General features: G+C 41.8%; 3 protein-coding genes across 6 annotated transcripts in view; 1 reads left to right on the top strand and 2 right to left on the bottom strand.

Annotated features, from left to right (window-relative positions):
- The window catches only part of luzp1 (leucine zipper protein 1), a 46,943-nt gene extending 40,844 nt beyond the window's left edge, over positions 1–6,099 (bottom strand). For 2 of the 3 annotated variants that reach the window (XM_069152448.1, XM_069152446.1), the window contains exon 1: positions 4,868–5,263. The gene's annotated coding sequence lies outside the window, so the exon portion shown is untranslated. Of the gene's footprint in view, positions 1–4,867; positions 5,264–6,010 lie in introns of those variants that run through there. The other variant, XM_069152447.1, reaches the window with a different exon arrangement.
- Positions 6,100–12,398: 6,299 nt separating this feature from the next.
- ptafr (platelet-activating factor receptor) lies at positions 12,399–16,383 on the top strand. 2 transcript variants are annotated; one of them, XM_069152438.1, is made up of 3 exons: positions 12,399–12,473; positions 12,886–14,056; positions 14,174–16,383. In XM_069152438.1, exon 3 carries the CDS (start codon positions 14,258–14,260, stop codon positions 15,350–15,352), a length of 1,095 nt encoding a protein of 364 aa, XP_069008539.1. In that variant the 5' UTR covers positions 12,399–12,473; positions 12,886–14,056; positions 14,174–14,257; the 3' UTR covers positions 15,353–16,383. The 2 variants fall into 2 exon arrangements, with proteins under 2 accessions (XP_069008539.1, XP_069008538.1); XM_069152437.1 differs by having other exon boundaries at positions 12,405–12,473; positions 12,886–12,962.
- An 86-nt stretch (positions 16,384–16,469) lies between these two features.
- LOC138200047 (uncharacterized) lies at positions 16,470–18,949 on the bottom strand. Its single transcript, XM_069152445.1, has 6 exons — positions 18,866–18,949; positions 18,718–18,765; positions 17,704–17,982; positions 17,008–17,136; positions 16,906–16,924; positions 16,470–16,767 (listed from the first exon to the last, which is right to left on the bottom strand). Exons 1-6 carry the CDS (start codon positions 18,909–18,911, stop codon positions 16,641–16,643), a joined length of 648 nt encoding a protein of 215 aa, XP_069008546.1. The 5' UTR covers positions 18,912–18,949; the 3' UTR covers positions 16,470–16,640.
- Between the last annotated feature and the right edge of the window lie 675 nt (positions 18,950–19,624).

Below are 19,624 nucleotides of genomic sequence, written 5' to 3'. Positions count from 1 at the left end.
CTGAGTGAGTAGTGTGAACGCCTGCAGTTGAAATGTACTTGTGGCTACTACTCGTTGACTGCTCTCAGCCTCTAGTATCTGGTGACAGATCTACACGGACGGGAACAGCACAGAGGAAAAAAAAAAAAAAAAGTGCCTCAAAGCAAGAAATACCTGCAAAGACACACAAAGAACCCGCAGCGAATACACAGAGTTCAAGTAGTTTGAACTTCAGCTGAAATCACAGAGCCCTGCCCTGTTACAGGGATAAAGAGAGCTGACAGGAAGAGAAGGGGGGGGGGGGGGGGAGCAGGAGGTAAAGAAGAAAGGAGGAAGGGGGATGGGGTGGGGGGGGGGCACAAATGTTTGGACAAGAGCAGATCATTTTTAGATGATACATTTCTAGATGGGAACCAACTCGAGAGCTGACACATTGCTGCAATTTAATACTTTAGTGAATAAAAACTAACAAAAATAGTGAACAGGACAAACTCCCAGAACCCCAAATGATCTAAATAAAATCAGTACTGCAGTTCACCTTTTAATGTCTTTTCGGGTCAATTAAAAGCTAAATAAAGAAAAAAAGAGATGACGCTTTGATCCAAATTGATTTTAAACAGAGAAAACCCGGAAGCAGAGAGGGTGGATATTTTATGCTTGATAAGTTCAGTTAATGGTTGTTTGTTGTCGTTTAATTTTCTTTTGACTAACTGATCATTTTAGCACAAAAATGCAGAGATCAGCAACACCACAGAGCCTAAATGCAGACGCACACATGTGGGCTGAGCACTCGGCCATGTGCAGCATATTTTAAATTTAAAATTTAAAAAATTTCCCCTCTGGGATTAATAAAGTAAATACCTACCTACCTACCTATTTTCACAATCAATCATCCGAATGCTTTCACTTGCTTGAATCACGTTGTCAACAAAATGTCCAAAATACTGAAGAAAGCCCATTAAAGTTCAAGGTGACAACTTCCAATGGGTTTGTTTTTGATCCCCCAAAAAGTCCACACCCCCCAGACGTCCAGGTAATAAGTGAAATTCCAGCAGAGGAAACTGGGAGCAGAAAAGGTTTTAGCATTTTAGCTTGAAAAATAACAAAACGATTTATAAGCCGTCAGGAGACTTAGCAAGTTGATTTTCTCACACGCGCGCCGCAGGTACAGTATGTACATGCACAGTTTCACACTAGCGTATTCATGGCATTAAGCCATCATCCTGCAAGCCTGCTATTACACAGACAGCAGCTCCAGCTGGCCTGCGTATTGTCAACAGCAGCCTCTGTCCCGGATACCGGACCGTTTATTGCATTATCACAAAATACACACACACACACACTCACGGAGGATATACACTCACAGGCTGCGTGTGGGCTTTAATAAAAGGCTCTAAGAGATCATGATTCATCTGTGCTATTTCAGGGAGGCCCCCCCCCCTCCCCTCCCGCCCCGTTTGTAATGCCTGCTCCAACGTCACCCTGCATCCTGCTCTATTCCTGGGTGAGAGGGTTACCGGAGCTAAAAGCAAGAGTCTACCACTAATAATAGCCAACACCATCCAGTCCTCACTCTATCCCAGTTATCCGTTACAGCCTACTGGGATGCATAGGTTACCGTGCAAAGGACATTTGTCTGCTCATGCTGACTTTTCTGTTCTAATTCATGCCCGTGAAAACTTACCGTATCATTTTAAAACAGATTTTTCACTTCGTTGACTAAAATGAAGTATTGATTTGTTAAGAGACAGACAGGAGTTTTTCAAATGCGGGAAATTGCGAGCGATAAGTGACTACAAGAGTAAAACAAGTGACAAAGTGAGAAAAATATAACCAACGCGAAAGATGGGTGAAATAATTTCAGCCATCTTCAAGCAATTTCTGGGCTTCTTTTGTCACATACGATAGTAAACGCCAATGTTTTTGGACTTGGTTTGATAAAACATGCAATTTGAAATAAAAGATGGTTCGACAATGAAACTAATCTTCATTCAACGTGTTGTTGTTACTGGTGGTAAGTAAGCTACGGTTTGTGTTTTTCCCGTACTTCTAAGCAACAACAACATCCATTCTTATTTCTATGCACTTGCAACAACATGACGTCAGTGTCCATGTCCTGTAATTCCACACTGCTGTGCGATCGCGCTACACTAACACTGTGCATAAACCCTGATGGGCAGACTGGCAGTGATATTACCACCGACAGGCTGGGCTTGACATTCCCAGTGGTTTGATTCTCCCAGGCAGAAAACCTCAATATTTTAATTTAATCCCCAGAGCAGTCATTTAGCCACTCCGTAATCCCCAGGTCCAGTGCTTAGTCTGATAATTACCCTTATTGGACACCCATAATGATTAGTTTTTGGTTTCACCCAAAGCAGTGCAGGCAGTTTCATAGGGCGGTCGCAGCGTTCTGCGGAGTGGAAAACCAATCATGCGTGGTATAGCCCAGGTCGTAAAAGAGGAGAGAGAGGTATGATTATTACTTTACATGGCAGGCGACAAGTTCTGGACAGGACAAGGTGCAAACTCCCGAGTAGCTTTCGCTTCACGGGATTAAAGTCACTCGAAAGATCGCAGAACAGGTGGTGGCGGCGGCGCTCCCGTTCTGTCAACATTCACGGCTATCATTGTGCTGAGCCATCATGTTGAGGGGAGAAGGTCACAGAGGGCATCAGCTGGGAATTGTTCCTCCCGAGAGCCAATTGAACCAAACCAAACTTGGAGCATAATTTCCCAGCAGTGGAAATGAACGGACCAGGCTGTAATCAGGGGAAATTTAGACATCTCACTCTCCACTTTGCTGCTACTCTCATTTGATTTTCCCTTCGCATTTCACCCAGCATTTCCAAAGTGACAGCATAAAGTGCAGACATTCCCTCCGCATGCGGTGCAATAATCCCACCAAAAAAATACCGAAGGAAACCCTTGTCACACATCTACCACCATGACAAGCAAGTGCCTGTGCTGCGTCCAGGAGGAAAGTGGGCTCACAGCAGCACAGGCTGGTACCTCAGCTGGTATAATCTACAGCCGGCTGGGAGGGCGAGCCTTACTGGAAAGTCATCAGGGATTTTTTTTTTTTTTCCCCCTTTTTCTTTTTTTGTCTCCTTCGTGTCTGAAACAGGTCACGGCAGGTCCCCTCCACCTCCTTCCCTCCCCCCGCGCAGCTCTTTACGAGCCCCACCTGGCAGATTAGTATTCCACCACTACCTTTTCTGCTGTTTACACACACACACACACACACACACACACACACACACACACACACACACACACACACACACACACACACACACACGCTCCAGTCTATTACTGTTGTGGTGATGGAGCACAGGGCACTCACTGTTCAGACTTCACCTCTGCCACCTCCTTTTCATAGGTGTACGTGGAGCCCATGCTGCATTACACATTCCATCACATGTGAGGGTAAACAAACAGGCACAGGCGCTCAAACAGAACAAGGACGTAATGAATTTCTCAGTAATGTAGGACCACAATTTAGATTTGTCTTAGTTGTGGTCTAATGTTCAATTAGTTTAGTCAGTAAGAAAACATGGCACAATTTTCTATATTAAATAGATGCAGCAAAGTGTCCCATTTGAATATTAAGACAAAGTATATATTGTTTTTTTCCTTGACAAATTATTTTTTTTAAGAGTACTACTTTTCTGATTAAATTTCAGTGTTTACATTCAAGAAAATATTTCTGTTACATGATGGTTGTTCACCCTTCAAAGACTGACGAATGCACACAGGGACATGTGCCCAATTCAGTCTCTTCTTACAGCTGCCAAGTGGCTTAATTAACAGTGAACTATTTTAAAAGTCTCCTTAAAAGGCCTAACCTCACCAGCTGGGGGAGGTTCAAATCTCCAAATGTTAAAATCAGTTTAATATTCATTTAGTGGTCTGCCTGCATCATCGACTGATCTACGTGGATAAAATCCCAACAGTGAATTTGCGAGGTGTAGCCTGCAACTTATCACAACCAAAGTATGCGTCAATATACTCGTTTATATGCCATGCTACAGTAAATACTGCAGCAAACGCAAACAAAATGTCATATTTCCCACGGAGCGCAATATCTCCTGTGTGTAAACACACCTGGATTGTGTTGGTGTGAACGGTTTGTCCCACTGTTTTTTTTGGGCCCAAAACTGTGTTACAGTCCGGTACAATGTCCGTTTATGCTGCTTAAACGTTAACAGAAGAAACATTTTTGGACTTCTTGTAGCCTATAGGAGGGAGAAAAAAAAAAAAAAAAAAAAAAAAAATTCCCTAAAATTCCAGACGAGTTAAAACGAAACCAGAGCGGTTCATGGCGCGGAGATAATGTCTCCACCAGGTTGTGGCCACAACATGAATGTCAAGAACACAGAACAAGCGGCCTACACTTGAATTTTGGTATGTTGTTGTTTTGTTTTTTTTAAACTTCATATTTAGACGTACAGTTTAATATGCAGCAGCCTATGCGAAAAGGACATGCGCGCGAACGCGTGCAACAATTATGCAGCCGAAATACGCGAAACCTTCCACAAAACGATGACGCGTTATCGAAATAAGACGGAAACGGTCAATGCACGGCTACATTTCAACCACCTGAGGTTTTCGCCGCAAACCTGGATTGCATCCCTTTGGCTCGAAACCGAGCGGAGGAGCAGGAGCAGGAGGAGGAGGAGAAGAAAAACGACGAAGAGGAGGAGGAGGGTTGAAAAACTTGCCGCAGTTCAGACTTCTGCAGTCCCGACTGACCGAGTCCAACTCAGGAAGCAGCTGTCTGAACCCCTGAATGCAGTTTTGTTTTTTCCCCCTTCCGAATCCCAAACACACACGCTGCAAAACAATACGCGTTTTTTTGTTGTTGTTGTTGTTGTTGTTTTTTTACCTTAGCGGCTCCGCCAGCCGGGTCAGAAAAACGCAGAGGTAAAATCCACAACTTCACACGGGGCTGAGCTCATGCGGGCGGTAGGACTCGCTGCTGCCGCCGACACGGCCGGGACAAGTTCATCCACATATTCTCAAGACAAGACCAGAGAGTTGGGAGGCGACAGAGGTTGGGGTGGTGGTGTGGTGTGGTGTGGGGGGGGGGGGGGGGGGGGGAGAGAAGAGACCGCTTTTTTTTTCTGCTTTTACCCCTTTCCCACACCCGCTTTCGTTGGTCCTTTTCCTCTCGGATATTCCCCTCCCCGGTCCGTTTGAGATCAAACCATCACATTCCACCGCGTCCTTAACAATGAAAAAAAGGTGGGTTTTACTTTTTTCTGCTGCCGGAGGACCCACCCCTCGGGATGACTCTGCCCGGTCTGACCGCAAAGAGAACGCCCTGCCCCGACTGCAAAGTCCCGCCTCTCTTTCTCTCGCTCTCTCTCTCTCTCTCTCTCTCTCTCTCTCTCTCGCTCTCTCTCTCCCACATATCTATGCAGGCAAATCCCAACTGGGCCTGTGTGGAGACAAGGCTATACTTATCAAAACATTGTAAACACCAGTCTTCCATATGATCCCTGTATATTTTTAATATAGGCCTAGACTTTTGTAAAAAAAATAAAAATAAAAAAAATAAATGTAGGCTATTTTTAATCTCACCATTGAGTATAAGTAGAGACAGAAGATTTTTTTTTTTTTTAAACCATTTGACAACAATACTTTCTAAAGGATCCCTCGGGTTCTATGGATTTTATAAAAGTGACTTGATATGGACTAAATTTTATTCTAAAAGCAGGTAAACCTCATGAAAAAAAGTCCTCTAGTGAAATAAAGTAAGAAAGTATGTCAAGTGAGATAACATTGACATGTTTATTTAAAGCCAGACCTGTGTGACATATTTGAAGTCTAGTCTAGTTGTAATGTTACTTTTGCCATCTGAATTAAATGTTACAATAATGATTTTTTTTTTTGTTTGTTTGTTTTGTTTCATATTTGTTTTGTATTTTCTGTAAAAATGCATTGATTCCCTCTAGAACATTTGATATATCCCTAGTTTTCCTCAGAAACCCTCCGACTATAGTGACACTACAATCACTCCCATTACCTTCTGTTCCCAGTCTTCTGCTCTGTGACGGCGGATAACGTTGGAGAGTCTCTGGGTCGTTCAGCAGCTCAAACCGTCCACCATTTGTGCCATCACGCAGTGCGACCATAAATTACAGAACAACTACACTATCTCTGCACCTGCGTGTGTAACTCCTCAGTTTGAACCAATAGCCATAGGGTGTGCTTACTTGAAGATCACTGCAGTAATTCAGCATATTAACTTGAACAGAGGTGTATTGTTAACTCTGTTATTGCAGCATGATTATGGCGGGGCAGTAAATTCTTCATTGGGTGTTCATTGTCCTTTAGTTGCGTAACAGGGGAAATTATTTCAGTGAGATGATAAAATACCTCCTAATACATGTACGTGATAGGCAGCCAGTCAACCAGGTGAGGTCCATGCAGACAAACACAATGATACACTCTCTCTCTCACACACACACACACACACACACACACACACACACACAGTGAAGGGCTTGTTTTTGTATCTCTTGAACAGTTTGGATTCATTCTTGCGAAACGCTACTTTATTTGGCAGCACAAGAGAACATCAACACTGTCGTCATTTTAAGACTGTTGCATTATCAAAAGTCAAATCTGCGCTGCCTGGTTGCCATTCAAAAGTAACACCAGCTGCACATTGTTGGTCGCTGTGTTTGGGGAGTGGCCAAAAAAATACAATTAATGGACGTTCATGAGTGACCTTGACTATGTGACGAGTCCCTCGGGTAGATTGCCCCAGCGAAGCCTTTGTTTCTCGCTCCTGAAACACACCTCTCTCTCAAACGGCCATACCATTCCAGTCACATCACTTGATTTTATGGGCTAAGCGAGGCAAAACTAATGTTGTCAGTCTCTCCAGGTGGGGAAAGATACCAAAGATACCAAGTAATCAGAGAGAAATTAAACCCCTTCAGAAGCTGCTGCGAGCCAAAGGCATGGCCAGGCCTGGCCAGGCATGCCCAGACACCTGGATGCCACAGCGGGGAAGCCAAGCACAGGTGTATGTGAATATTCATAAGTGCCTACACATTTTTTTGGATAAACGTTGTGGCTTTTTTTTTTTTCTTGCATGTTTCTTAAAATACAAAGGCACAGTGTTAGAAAGAAAGCTGCAAAATTCCTTATTCCTGCTTATTCCTCACTTTCCAGAGCTACCGGTCTGCTTTACACATTAAAACAACTCTTCATCTAAAAAAGAAGCAAAGCATTAAAACATCCATCAGGGCAATAGAAACAGTGAGATGACATGTAAGTAAAGACAGGCATGGAAAATGCCTCTTTTTTATAAGGATGCGTGTTGGTCGTGTTTCATCCATCTTGAGAGGTTTGACTCATGCACAGACAAGTTTCTGTCATTTTGGGAATTTGCCTTAATACATCAAATGACATAAATGCGAATGCGTTACACAGACTGCAATCTGATGCACGAGGACCGGGTTTCAGGGAAATGCAATCCCCCTCGCTGCATACTGTAGCACACACAGACAAGCTGATTCAGGAAGAGCAGGTTTCTGGCCAACATCCTTCCTAATCACAAACATCCTTCACCAGCCAGAAACATGAATTTGTATGTTCCCGTAAGAAGTTAAAGATGAACCTCGCAAATCACAACGAAATTATTTTAAAAGATTGTCTTTCAAGCGGAGGTCTGCATGGTTTTGCTATTTGAATTTCACATTTTAGGTATTTTATCTTATCCGGAGTGACTTGCAGTGGCTGCACCAGCAGATAATCTCTAATAATCCTGCGTGGATCACCAAAATTACAAGCGGCCAATAGTACAGAGTGCGAGGCTTGGGTCAGCAGTCACCTGACAGCATTCCTTTGACTACAAAATGAGCGTGCAAGAACTAAAAATGAGACCAAAGTGGGAGGATTGTATGTCACAATATGGCTTATGCTGGTGCTTTCCTGCTTTCTGTCCTTTTTACAACGAGGATGAGGATTAATGTGCTTAATTCACTGTCCTCTTAGAGTGGGTTATGGCCAGTATTTAAACAGATGTAACCCTGATGGATCAAAATGTGGGGCAGCTTGACATGCGCTTATCCAGTGCAGTCAAGCACACGCTATGTTCGATGGGATGATATTTAAAGACAGCCACCCTTGTTTGATTTTGTCATGTGGATCTCAGTTGCTTAGACAGTCTTTTCCAGTTCAACCTGACTTCAAACGGCTCTTAGTTCTTCTGATATTTGAGGTTGTTATGTTTTAATTTGAAAATACACACAATGTCCCATGAGAGAGAGCGAGAGCTCCAAATCCTTTGATAAGTATAAAAAAAAAAAAAGAAGTCCTGTCTTACTGTCAGGTCCTATATCATCTTGAAGTACAGATGCCTCAGCCTGTCTCGCTCACCCTCCCATGGCCCTCTCTTTCTCACTGCAGGGGGACATTCCTCAATCCTCAGCCTCTGGCATGCAGTAAATCTGCCTGAGAGAGACCTACACACTCTGGAGTCTACCAAGACCCCTCCGCCATGCAGGACATGCAGCTATTTATCAATTCTCAACCTCGTATTTTCTCTCACTCCTGCTGAAGTGGCCTGAGTATAGAGCCTTCCAGTGTGAAATATCCTACTTGGGTGTTTCATGTCTGCCAGAGGTAGAGTGACTCAAGGTCAAGCTGAGGTGAAGGAGCAACTGTGAAAAGGTGTTAATGGGACAAGAGGAGCTCCACACAGGCAGCTCCCTCCCTTCCTGCGTCCCTGCATGACTTCTGACTATAAAGCTCTTCCAGGCAAAAGTAACTATCCTATTAAAAAAAGATAGCTGTTGCGCTGGCTGCTGGCAGCATTCCTTCTTTTTGTCTCTGTACACCTGGATTGAAAGTACAGCCACTCCTCCAGAGGAAGGATTCCTTGGACTGACGGTGCAGCAGTGCAGAACATCATCGATCACCTGCGTGAATCTGTATCTGATTATTTTCTCTTTTTTGTCTGGGCTGTTGGAGGCAGTGCAGAGGACTGTGTTTGAGAAAAGGAACCAAGGCCTGCAGGCAAGAGCCAGGGGAAGGTGTAAAGTCAACAGTACACAGAACAGTATCACTTTTTCCAGTGCAACACAGGATGTCTATATTAGAATCTCAACCATTATTTAACATTCTATTGTAAAACTTCTGAAGCTGGATCAACTTTAAAACATAGTTTCCCTGCTTCCTTAAAAATATAAGTTAATTTAACTGTACCAAGTGTTCTCACAAGTTGTGAAAATGTCAATATAGCTTCAAGTTCAATAACATAATTAAAACTGCAAGCAGTGATACGCGGGCCCTCGCACGCACCTTGGCCTGTTGATGGTGATTCAACTTTTAGTGAAGTTGAAACGTTTGGAGAAATTGCAAAAGTTTTGCATAACACTACACATTACAGGAAGATATTTAATATCGCTGCAGACCCCCTTGAAAACATGGATATCTACTATCCAAAGAATCTCTGCGTCAATTTTGGTCGCATTTAAATGCCGTGGCGGCAACTTATAATCAGCTTTATTGGCCAAGCATGTATTATATCTTTTTATCCTTTCTTAAACATATAAGGATATAAGGACATATATTGTCTGTACAGGCATGAATATAAACCGCAGCTCGACTTGTTGGCAGAGTTTACAACCTCTAGGCTGTAATTCTAGTTTCATCAGGAAACAAACGTGATTTAGCTTGAAGACTGATACCACTCACGTGATTTAGCTTGAAGACTGATACCACTCACGTCTGCACAGATCTGTACCTCTACATCCAGCAGATGGTTAGTTTAGCATAGCACCAAGCCAAACAGCTGGCCTGGTTACTCCCAGAAGTAACAAAATCCACTAGGTTAGCTGTTTCCAGTCATAGACTCATATTTATCATGGGAAAATTAGAGTATAGGTATCAATCGTTAGGTATCAATTGTACCATCCAAAAACTGCAAATAAGCATATTTTCCAAAATATAAAACATTTCCTCTTACCTAAGAGACGAGTTTCCACTGTTAGTTTTCCAAGTTTCTAATACTCAACATTTATTTAACTAATTTCAAGTCGCACAACCTCAAGTCACAAAACTTAATTTGATTTATTTTCAGATTCAAAGTGGCCCTGAGAGCAGAATGTTGTGAGTGGAGTTTTCCAAGTCAATTCCAACTGCAGTTTCAAGGTTCCCAGTCATTAAGAGGGCTAACAAATAAGTCACACAGCCATTAACACACATTCATACTAATGGCTTGCCATTAAACTTTGCTGTCTGTAGACTGTGGGAGGAAACCAGGGCCCCCCTGTTGAAACCCACACAGACAACATACAAACTCCACACAGAAAGGGCCCGAGACGACCAACACACGTGTTCAAAAACAACATGTTTCCAGTACCTTACGCTGAACCAAACCACATCTCCCATAAGCTGCTCTCCATTTCATGACCGAGACAAATCTCTGTGACTTACAGTGGAATCTTTTGAATCCACACCCAAACCATGAGCAACAAGTTGCATGTGAAAAGATTTTTTATTTTTTATTTTTTTACAGTATACCCGGCAATGGCACAGCACGTCTGGCAGTCATGCGGGGCACAACCACCAAAAAGCTCTGCTGTCTTGTTCCGCTGCCAAGCCATAATAACAGCAATAAGGTTGGGGAGGCTCGTTAACCTTAATCTAGGAATTATACTGTGGCACCAGGGAGAGGAGGACGTGTTGTTTTGTGTGCTCATACATTGGAGCTGGAATTAAACATTTACCACAGGGGGAAGTGTGGGGGGGGGGTGGTTGGTGTGTGTGTGTGTGTGGGGGGGGGGGGGGGGCGGTTGGTTGGTTGGTGCAGCTTTGAACTACAGGCAAAGAATAGGTTTCATAGAGTTCACACAGAGACGTATAGAGCCTCCCCCCCCCTACCGGTTGAAACAAAGGAATACCGTGCTCCTTTTTTTATTAGTCTCTACCGCCACCGTGTGGTCAGAGGGCATTACTGCCGACTTGCCTCAGCTGCCCAATGGGCCCACAAGTTAGGGAGCAGCGTAGTCCTCTTGACAGTACAACATACACTGAAGACTTATCTGGATCATGTTTGTGGAAATTGGTTTGAAAATGGACCGAGGTCTCTTCTGAACTGTGAAACCAGAACTACCGCTTTACGCTGCGCGCCTCCGCCACCCCAGTCACGTTTCAGTTTACGGCCTTTCCCGCATTGGCAGAGCCTGCCGCGTATTTCTGTTGTCGCCTCGCAGGTTTCTCTGGTAGGCGGAGCGAATCAGTACGATTTGGAACACCTGGTAAAAGACCCGGCAGTCACAGGTTCAGTCTCTCGTTTGGAAATGTGTTATTTTAGGTTTGCTCCATGCAACACTCGCCCATCTGCTGACACAGAGGGAAGAGTGATGTACACATTTCACAACATTAAGTATAATTTAAGGAGATACAAGTGCTGACCATTTAACATTTTACCACAGCGTGCCAACATCAGGCGGAGGCAAGTGCGACGGTACATTTGATGCAGAGGTGCACTGTAAAGAAAAATAAAAATAAAAAAAAAAATAAAAAAAATGCCACTGCCCAGCAAAACGTGTCTGCACATCTGGGCGACGGAAAGGAGCGATAAAGGTATGACGTCAATCAAATCTGTATTTATATACCGGCTGATAAACTCTCATCGTTGCCACTAATAGCTCCAATCGTGACTCACTTGACGAGACAGAAACTTCTTTAATTAGATTGACTGACAGCCTGTGAATTGATTAGAGACGTCGTCTTCCGTGTCACTTCGAAAGAAAACAAAGCAAATGCTCAGAAAGTGGAAGGGATTTTGGCTTTCATTTGGGGGCAAAATAAAGGCGGTGTTGTGAACAAAAAAAACAAAAAAAATTGTCTCGTCTTTTAAGTGTCCTTAAGTTTAAAGAGGCATTTGTGGTTGTTTGTTTTTTTTCCTCATATCCCAGACACATAGGGACGATGATTTAAAATAGCTGTTATCCTCAAAATTGTGTGAAGTTTGAATAAAATGCGTGTTTTCCTTGATTTACCTACGAATCTATTACATCTGTAAAAGTTATATTCTCCCCCCCCCAAAAAAAAGAAAAAAAAAAAGAAGATAAAAACAAGAAGTTGTCTGTTTACTGTTGTCTCCATTTCCTCAAAGCAACACATCAACTTCAGGAAAATACAAACCTGTTACATCATTCCAAGATTGCCTAAAAGTGGGCGTCTCTTCGTCTCGAAGAACAGGAACTGAGAAAATATGGAGGTGAATCTGCATCTTGCGCCATGCGGGGGGGGATTTCCTACGAAGTTCTCGTCGCTTGCATCTTGAACTGTGAAGCACTCCCACACCAACTAACTCACCCCCCCCCCCCTCCCCTCCTCCCTATCTCTCTATCACGCACACAAGCACCAGGTTTGACAGACTAACCACACCTCTATTGAACTTAAGCTGCGGAGGCATTTAGTGTGTACACCCTGGATCACTTTGGAGTCGAAGAAACACTCCGGTAAGTTGACACCCACGCCTTTATTATCGTTTTAATAGAAAAATGACAATTTTAAGGTAGATTAGATAAAGCCAGTATTTAAGGTGCGAAGCTGATGTAGCTGTATAAGATACAAACTAATCAAAAATCTATTTAAAAAAAAGAAAAAAAGCCAGATGCTGGACACGTTATTTCTTTATTCGATGTTATTATGAAATTAAGTTTGCTCATATTTATATGTTACGACTGTTTACTCCCAATTCTAATCATCAATAGCTCATCACAGCTTTTACCAGGTTTCAAGAATTTTTGTGTTACAGTCGGGGTTAGACTATAAATGTCATCTTTAATTTACTTTATCGCAAGCTATCTGGGTTTTCCTTCTTCTCTCAGATTTCACTCAACAGGCTTCAACATGTCTTTGTTTTCACAGTTTGCCGTTTCTCTGGAAGATCTGAGCATTTCTGCAAAATCAGCTCTCTTTCGTACCCAAACAGAGGAAGAAACATGGTGAATATCGTCTAATTTCACCCCTGACTGTAACTGCAGAACAATTCTCCTCTAAAATCTTCACACATTTTGATTGCGCACATGTTGCTTAATGGTAGTCCATTTATAGCAGGTTAAAGTCTAAAAGATCATGTGATTCTTTTCTCGCTGGTTCTTTTGTCTGACTTTCTGTTTTGATAATGAGACATTGCTCACTTTGCTTTCAGTCTTTTCGGAGTTAGTTCAAGTCACGTTGGAGACAATGATATCAGGAGATCCTCATTGGCTCCAGTAAATCCTCTCAGCTCTTTACCATTTTTGTGTCAGGGGTAAACCTTTAATAGTCTCAAATTCCACCTCAATGTCTCTGTCTGGGTTTGATGGTGCATAGTCTTCCAGGTACAATTAAGACAGAGATGTGTCATTGGATCAGTCTAAACATTTTAAATCAACATTTGTGTCCTTTCACCCAATGTATTGAAACGTAAATGTTTCACGAATCTCAGGAATCTGGTAGTAGGAAAAAAAGATGAAATATGATATAAACATGGACCAGAAGAGCAGAAGATTTGAAAAATATACTTTATGTAATGTGCTTTGTCAGAGGGAGAGCTATTTGCTCTTAATGTGTTGAGAAGTGTTTCAGAAAATATGCTGAAGCAAATAGTGATAAGCAATAAAAAAAAATTAAAGCACTCTTACCAGCCAATTTAATTGATTGATTAAACTAATGGATGGAGGGAAGGGATATAAAAGAGGGAACAAAACAGATGAGAAAATGAAGTTATATATAGGATAGATACTGAATGATTCAAAGGGAGAAAGAAAGGACTAAACATATGACACTGTGTCCACCTCTGTTACGGTAAACATTACACATTATAGAAATAATACAGGGAAGATAACATTCTCAAAGAGGGATGAGCATTTCTTTCAACTCTATTAGTTTATTGACATTATTCTATTGTTATAAGTATTGTTTTACTTTACCTCCCTACCATCACAATAAAAAAAAAAAAAAAAAAAAAAATCATGACAAAACCAAAGTTTGACCCTGTGTGACCCTCTTCCTGATCGAAACACCTTCAGACAGAACTTACAAATGGCACATACAGGTATATTTCTAACACACGTCATCTTTAAAACTCTTGATTCATTCAGCTTTAAGTCAGAATTACAATGTTTTATGTTGTGGTGACAAATTATGCTGATGAGAACATGTTTTTTCACAGAACAACGTTTTGGCAACCACGGAACAAGTTGGAGTGACGGGGACGCCTGGTGTGAACTCTACACCCAGCGATAACTCAACCTTCATGGACTCCGAGTTTCGTTACATGCTCTTCCCAGTTGTCTACAGCATCATGTTCATCCTGGGCGTCTTTGCTAACCTCTACGTCCTGTTCGTCCTGCGCTGCCTCCGTGAAGCCAGGGCCATGGGAGAAATCCGCATCTACATGGCTAACTTGACCATCGCTGATCTCCTCTTTGTGTCTGTCCTTCCCTTTTGGATTGACTATTACAGTCGTCGGGGCCACTGGATCTATGGAGATTTCATGTGCCGGGTGACGGGTTCGTTTTTTTTCATCAACACCTATGGCACCATCCTCTTCCTCGCAGCCATCAGTGTCAACCGATATTGGGCGGTGACGAGGCCTCTGGACGCGGCCTCCTCAGACCGCAGTTGTCGTGGTATCATCGTGTGTGTTGTCATCTGGGTCTGCACCATCTCCATTGCTATTCCACAACTGGTGTCTCCAGCAATCCACACAGACTCCGACAGCGTCATTCGCTGTTTTGAGGGGTACGAGAATGTAAATGATGGTCAGAAGAGAAAAGTGGCTGCCACACATTTTTTAATAATTGGAATGTTCTTTATTGTCTTTTTCCTCGTCGTGGTGTGTAATTTCCTTATCGCGCGAGCCTTACTTTCTCAAAAGCCTCCCCAGTCAGAATTACGGTCTGCAACGATTATATCTAGAAAGTCCACCAGGAAGATGTTCTTTGCATCTAAAAGGCCCACGGGGGTGAAACGGAGAGCTCTGCAGATGCTGTGGGCAGTGGTGGGGGTTTTTGTTCTGTGTTTCCTGCCCCACCACGTCGTTCAGGGCCTCTGGGTTCTGGCGGTGCTGCAGATCAGAGACGGCTGGGGCCACGTGGACTGGGACCAGAACACTCTGCAGGCGCTCAACGACATGCATCAGATCACTTTGGTTCTTATGGGACTCAACTGCGTTTTGGATCCTGTAGTTTATTATTTTGCTACAAGGAAGTTTCGAAGGTTCATCATGGCTCATTTGAAAAAGTTAGGGAAAGGAGAGGGATGCTCACAGACGGTCACCTCAGAGCTGGACAGCAGGAATCAGAGCCAGAGACTCCACAGCGAGCACCCACAGCCCAATGAGAATTGACTCAACAATTTATAATATACTGTATGTATAAAAATGTAGATATTTTAACATGCTGTTAAAAATGACATAACAGTGTTTTGTACCTCTGGAAGCGCTTTTAAGTGTATAATGTTGGTGACTTCAAATCTTTTGAGCCTTCTTTCAGGCAATTTGACGTGGTTGTCCTGACATTGAATTTGTCGGAGCTGTGGTCTGAATTGCTGCAGTATTTCTGCTCTTTCTGTGTCAAGCACAAGTTGTAAAACAGAAGTTCTGCAACCACAACCACATAGAAAAAAAACACATGACTGAAAATTTTACAGAAGGATGAGGTTAACGGATGTAGACACATTATTTAAATCCTCTCACAGCTGTTGTTAGGCACATAGTAACGCGCTAACAGCAGAAGAAAACCAAGAGTAATAGATATTTATTTAAAGCCTACAGCCACTTTGTTTTGGATACAATGCTCTATACACTTCAACTTCACATGATATTAAATCAATAAAATACAGTATAATGAGATTTGTGTCTCCCCTCAGAGAAGTTACTTTTTTTTGGAGCTTTGCCTGGGCAAGTTATATCCAGTATTGTCCCACCAGGGAACAGAAGTAATAATGCTTGAGCTATGTTTCCCCTCTGGCATCCGGTATTGTGACATTGCACCTACGTCCCGTGGTAAAAATCCTATGATTCACAGGAACAAAGAAAGCCAGTGCTTATTGTTTTTTCAGCTTTTTGATGTATATGAATTACACTGTATTTTTTATTTACTTGTTTGTTGTTTCGAAAGAGATGAATGATGCTTATTTTTATTGAGTGGAACAACTTTGTTATTTTTATAGCACTCAAAGGTTTGTGCCATTTTGATCTTCCAAAAGGCAAAGGAGCTTTGTTTGTTATACTACATATTGCCTATTTTGTTAATAAAGCATATTTTTTATGTGTTTAATATGCTATGTAATGATTAAAATAAATTATAAATCAGTTTCTGACATCACGGAGGAGCACAACAGGGTACATCGACTCATCTATTCACAAAAGGAATGTGGGAACATTTTCATCTACCTATAACAGCTATGGGTTTATACCACATTCAGAATATAATGCATGACCTGTGTAAAAATATATCAAATGTAACCAAACACATACTTTCAGGAAATCCACACCATGACAAACTGCATACAGCAAACCGCATCTACCACATAAACCTAATAGTCATACAAATAAAACCAAGCTGAAGTCTGCAACTCCTTTTGTCAATCTTCCTCTTTTTATTACATGTCTCAACCTTCACTCAGATAATCATTCATGACAGATCTGAGTACATATTGTCCCCAGTCACATTGGTGGGATCCAGATCAGTGTAGGCTTGGTTAGTGCTTGTGTAATTAATGTACACATCTCCGTCATCGTCAGTCTGTGGCAAATCTCCCCTGGTTTGCAGAAAAATGGGATCAGTCTTTCAATAAATACAGCTGTATGACACAGATGGCTTAGGGCATGAGAACAAAGTTCAAACACCAATATAAATGTACAAATTAAGAGTGTATGATTCTTCTGTTAAGACTTACTTTGATTGCATTTCAGGTCCTGGAAAACCACAAAAAAAAAAAAGCAGAATGAAATGATCCACGAACAATAATTTGAGCAAAGTGCTTCAAGGTGCTCCTTACCTTTAACTGTAGTGTCGGAGGCAGTCAGTCTGTCACCAAGTCTTTGCCAGCCCAGCCCAAGAACAGTGAGGCTGATTATCAAGGCCAGAAGAGAAAGGACGAAGGCAGCAATTCCTAAATTCTCTCCCACTATTGTATGTTGCGGAAACAGCACAGAAATACAAGTAAATAACAGTTCAGATAATAAAAGGGATTCTATCCCATGATATTTGCGGGATGTTCAAATGTTGTACGATTTTAGCTTCGCATTTTTCAGTTTGTTATCTCAAATTTAGAGAGCCTTAGAATTTTTTTACTGTTATTTTTTTCAACTCTCAAATATAACATTAATATTAGTATCAGGCTCCAAAATTAAGCATCACTTTGACCCCTATTAATACGTTGGTCTCCTTACTAAGTATGTCATGTGATTTCTGACACCAAAATTGACAATACTTGATCAAAGCATGTTAACCAATTGTCTGCATTCAATTATTATAAATTGTTACCTGGTGTAAAGACCTGATGATACTATAAACATTCGAAAGTGGAACAAGCATTGCATTAATAGCACTTGACAACAAAATGTTACTCTTCATCATTCATGACTTTACGAATGATGAGTCTATTGGTATTCATCAACATTGAAATATATTGGACAACGGTGTTGTTGTACAGTTTTTCATTCAGATATGAAGGAAGTCAAAACAGACCAACCTGTTGCTCGCATTGAGATGATAAAGACGTTGTGGTTCGAGCTCTTTAGCTTCGGAGATAACAATGCCTCAGCCGAGCAGCGGTACGACCCACTTTGCTCTGGCTCAGTGAGGGTCAGCTCCCTCCCAGTGCCCACTTCTTCCCAGGTCTGATTTTTCAGTCGTTGCCAAGACCAAGTGACGGATGCCGGCATGGTGAGCGCGCTGCAGTGCAGGCTGACGCTTTGACCTGCTGCAACAGGGTAGTTTGGTGTGGCCTCCAGCTGCAGAGGAGACAGCTCTTTGTGGAGGAGGGTTTATCGAAACAAACAGAGGAAGATGATGAATGGATGAAGGAAAGAGGGAGAAGAAATACAACTTTTACAGACCATTTTTAGCCACACAAGTGACATGATGGAAACGATGTTCTGTTTGTCTGTCGACCCACCAGTTACACCCAAGAGGATGAATTCAGCGAACCTTGGTGATTCCTGTCCTATTTAACCACCATCAAGTTGACATTTTAGTTTTTTTTAGTGAAATGCCTCAACATTGATTTTATTGCTATAAAATTTTGCGCAATATCTTTGATGACTCCTAAATACTTTGATGGTCCTCTAGCTTTTCATAGCGCTGGCAGTAGATCAAAACTGTCACTCACCCCACAGGATGATGTGGAATCATTTTGGTGATCTCTTAACTTTTCATTAGCTTAATTGTCACATCAAAACTTCTTCTTTATTATCCAAAACTTTTGTTCAAGACTAAACCTGCGTTGCTAGGTATTCCCATGAGCCTCAGCAACACTTGTGCACTATGTTTAGTGCTAATTAGAACATTTAGAAATTACAACATTATAAACTAAAATTGTAGTCGAAATAAAAATCATACCAATCAAACAATAGCATGCGTGCATTGTTACTTTAAGCATAGATATTAGCATATTAGCATTTAGTTCAGAACATTGCATTAGTCATATTTTTAACCAATTATTTCGATTGGGAAGCCAAAACAATGTATTTTTATTTTTTTTTACCTTCTGTAGCCGTTGTATTGTAAACGATCGGTGTCATCTGGGATTTAACTGCAAAGAACAACAAGATGTACAAATAAAATCACAATAATGTATTTGAGACCTAAATTCTGGATTCTTTTATCACGTCCACTAATAGAAAGGTCCTTACCTGTGCTTTCACACGAAAAGAAAAGGAGAATAATGCCACACAGCATGTTGTTTGAGAAGAACAAAAAGAAAATACCTGTGTTGCTCCACGCCAACAGGTGCAAAAATGAATCAATGTTTTTAGGCACAGGTTAGGCGTGAGGAAGTATAAGATTGGGTAACAGAAAGAAGGGAAGTTTCAAGTTCCTTTTTCCATATAAATAACAAAACGACTGTAAAGAAATAATTGATACCATACCCCAGTTTTTACACAGGTCAACAAGCATGTGCACTGTAGCCTGACATTAAAACAATTGACAGAAAAAAAGTATCTCAAAAGGAGAAGCACAGATCAGCAGAGAATGACAAATAAACCCAATCTCACCCATGAAAGCCTTCAATTTATAACATTCAAAATCTGTCAATCAATTTATGACCTGCAGGAAAAACAGTTTACCAGACTCCAAAAACTTTTAATACATTTTATTTAATTCAGAGCCGGAAGGCAAGTCTATCAGGCACTCAACACACTTGGTTTCCAACATCTCATATCTGCGACAATGGTCACCTTCAGGCTCAGGCTGTGATGACAGCTCTGATTGTTGCTGTTGGACAGTTTGACATCAGAACTTTCACCTGAGGCGAACGCTCACTGGCTGACAGGGCGGGTCAAAAGGAGAGAGTGGATTCTATACAGTTCTGCATGAAGCACAGAAATTTAACACAACTGTAACAGACTTCATGCACACTTTGTAGTATTTGGGTTAGGGGGCGCAGTTTC

This window comes from Embiotoca jacksoni, unplaced genomic scaffold (assembly GCF_022577435.1).
Source record: "Embiotoca jacksoni isolate LCO1_2020_lvr unplaced genomic scaffold, fEmbJac1.0.p SCAF_18, whole genome shotgun sequence".
NCBI lineage: Eukaryota > Metazoa > Chordata > Actinopteri > Embiotocidae > Embiotoca > Embiotoca jacksoni.
Note: the sequence above shows the minus strand (reverse complement) of the source record. Positions and strands in the feature narration are given on the sequence as shown.

What these genes read in the sequence shown, in the direction of transcription:
- LOC138200047 (XM_069152445.1), bottom strand. Translation starts at nt 18,911, where the DNA reads ATGCTGTGTGGCATTATTCTCCTTTTCTTTTCGTGTGAAAGCACAG. An exon ending in CAATACAACGGCTACAGAAG is followed by an intron (nt 17,983 to 18,717) that starts GTAAAAAAAAAT and finishes TCCTCCACAAAG; the next exon opens with AGCTGTCTCCTCTGCAGCTG. An exon ending in CATCTCAATGCGAGCAACAG is followed by an intron (nt 17,137 to 17,703) that starts GTTGGTCTGTTT and finishes AACATACAATAG; the next exon opens with TGGGAGAGAATTTAGGAATT.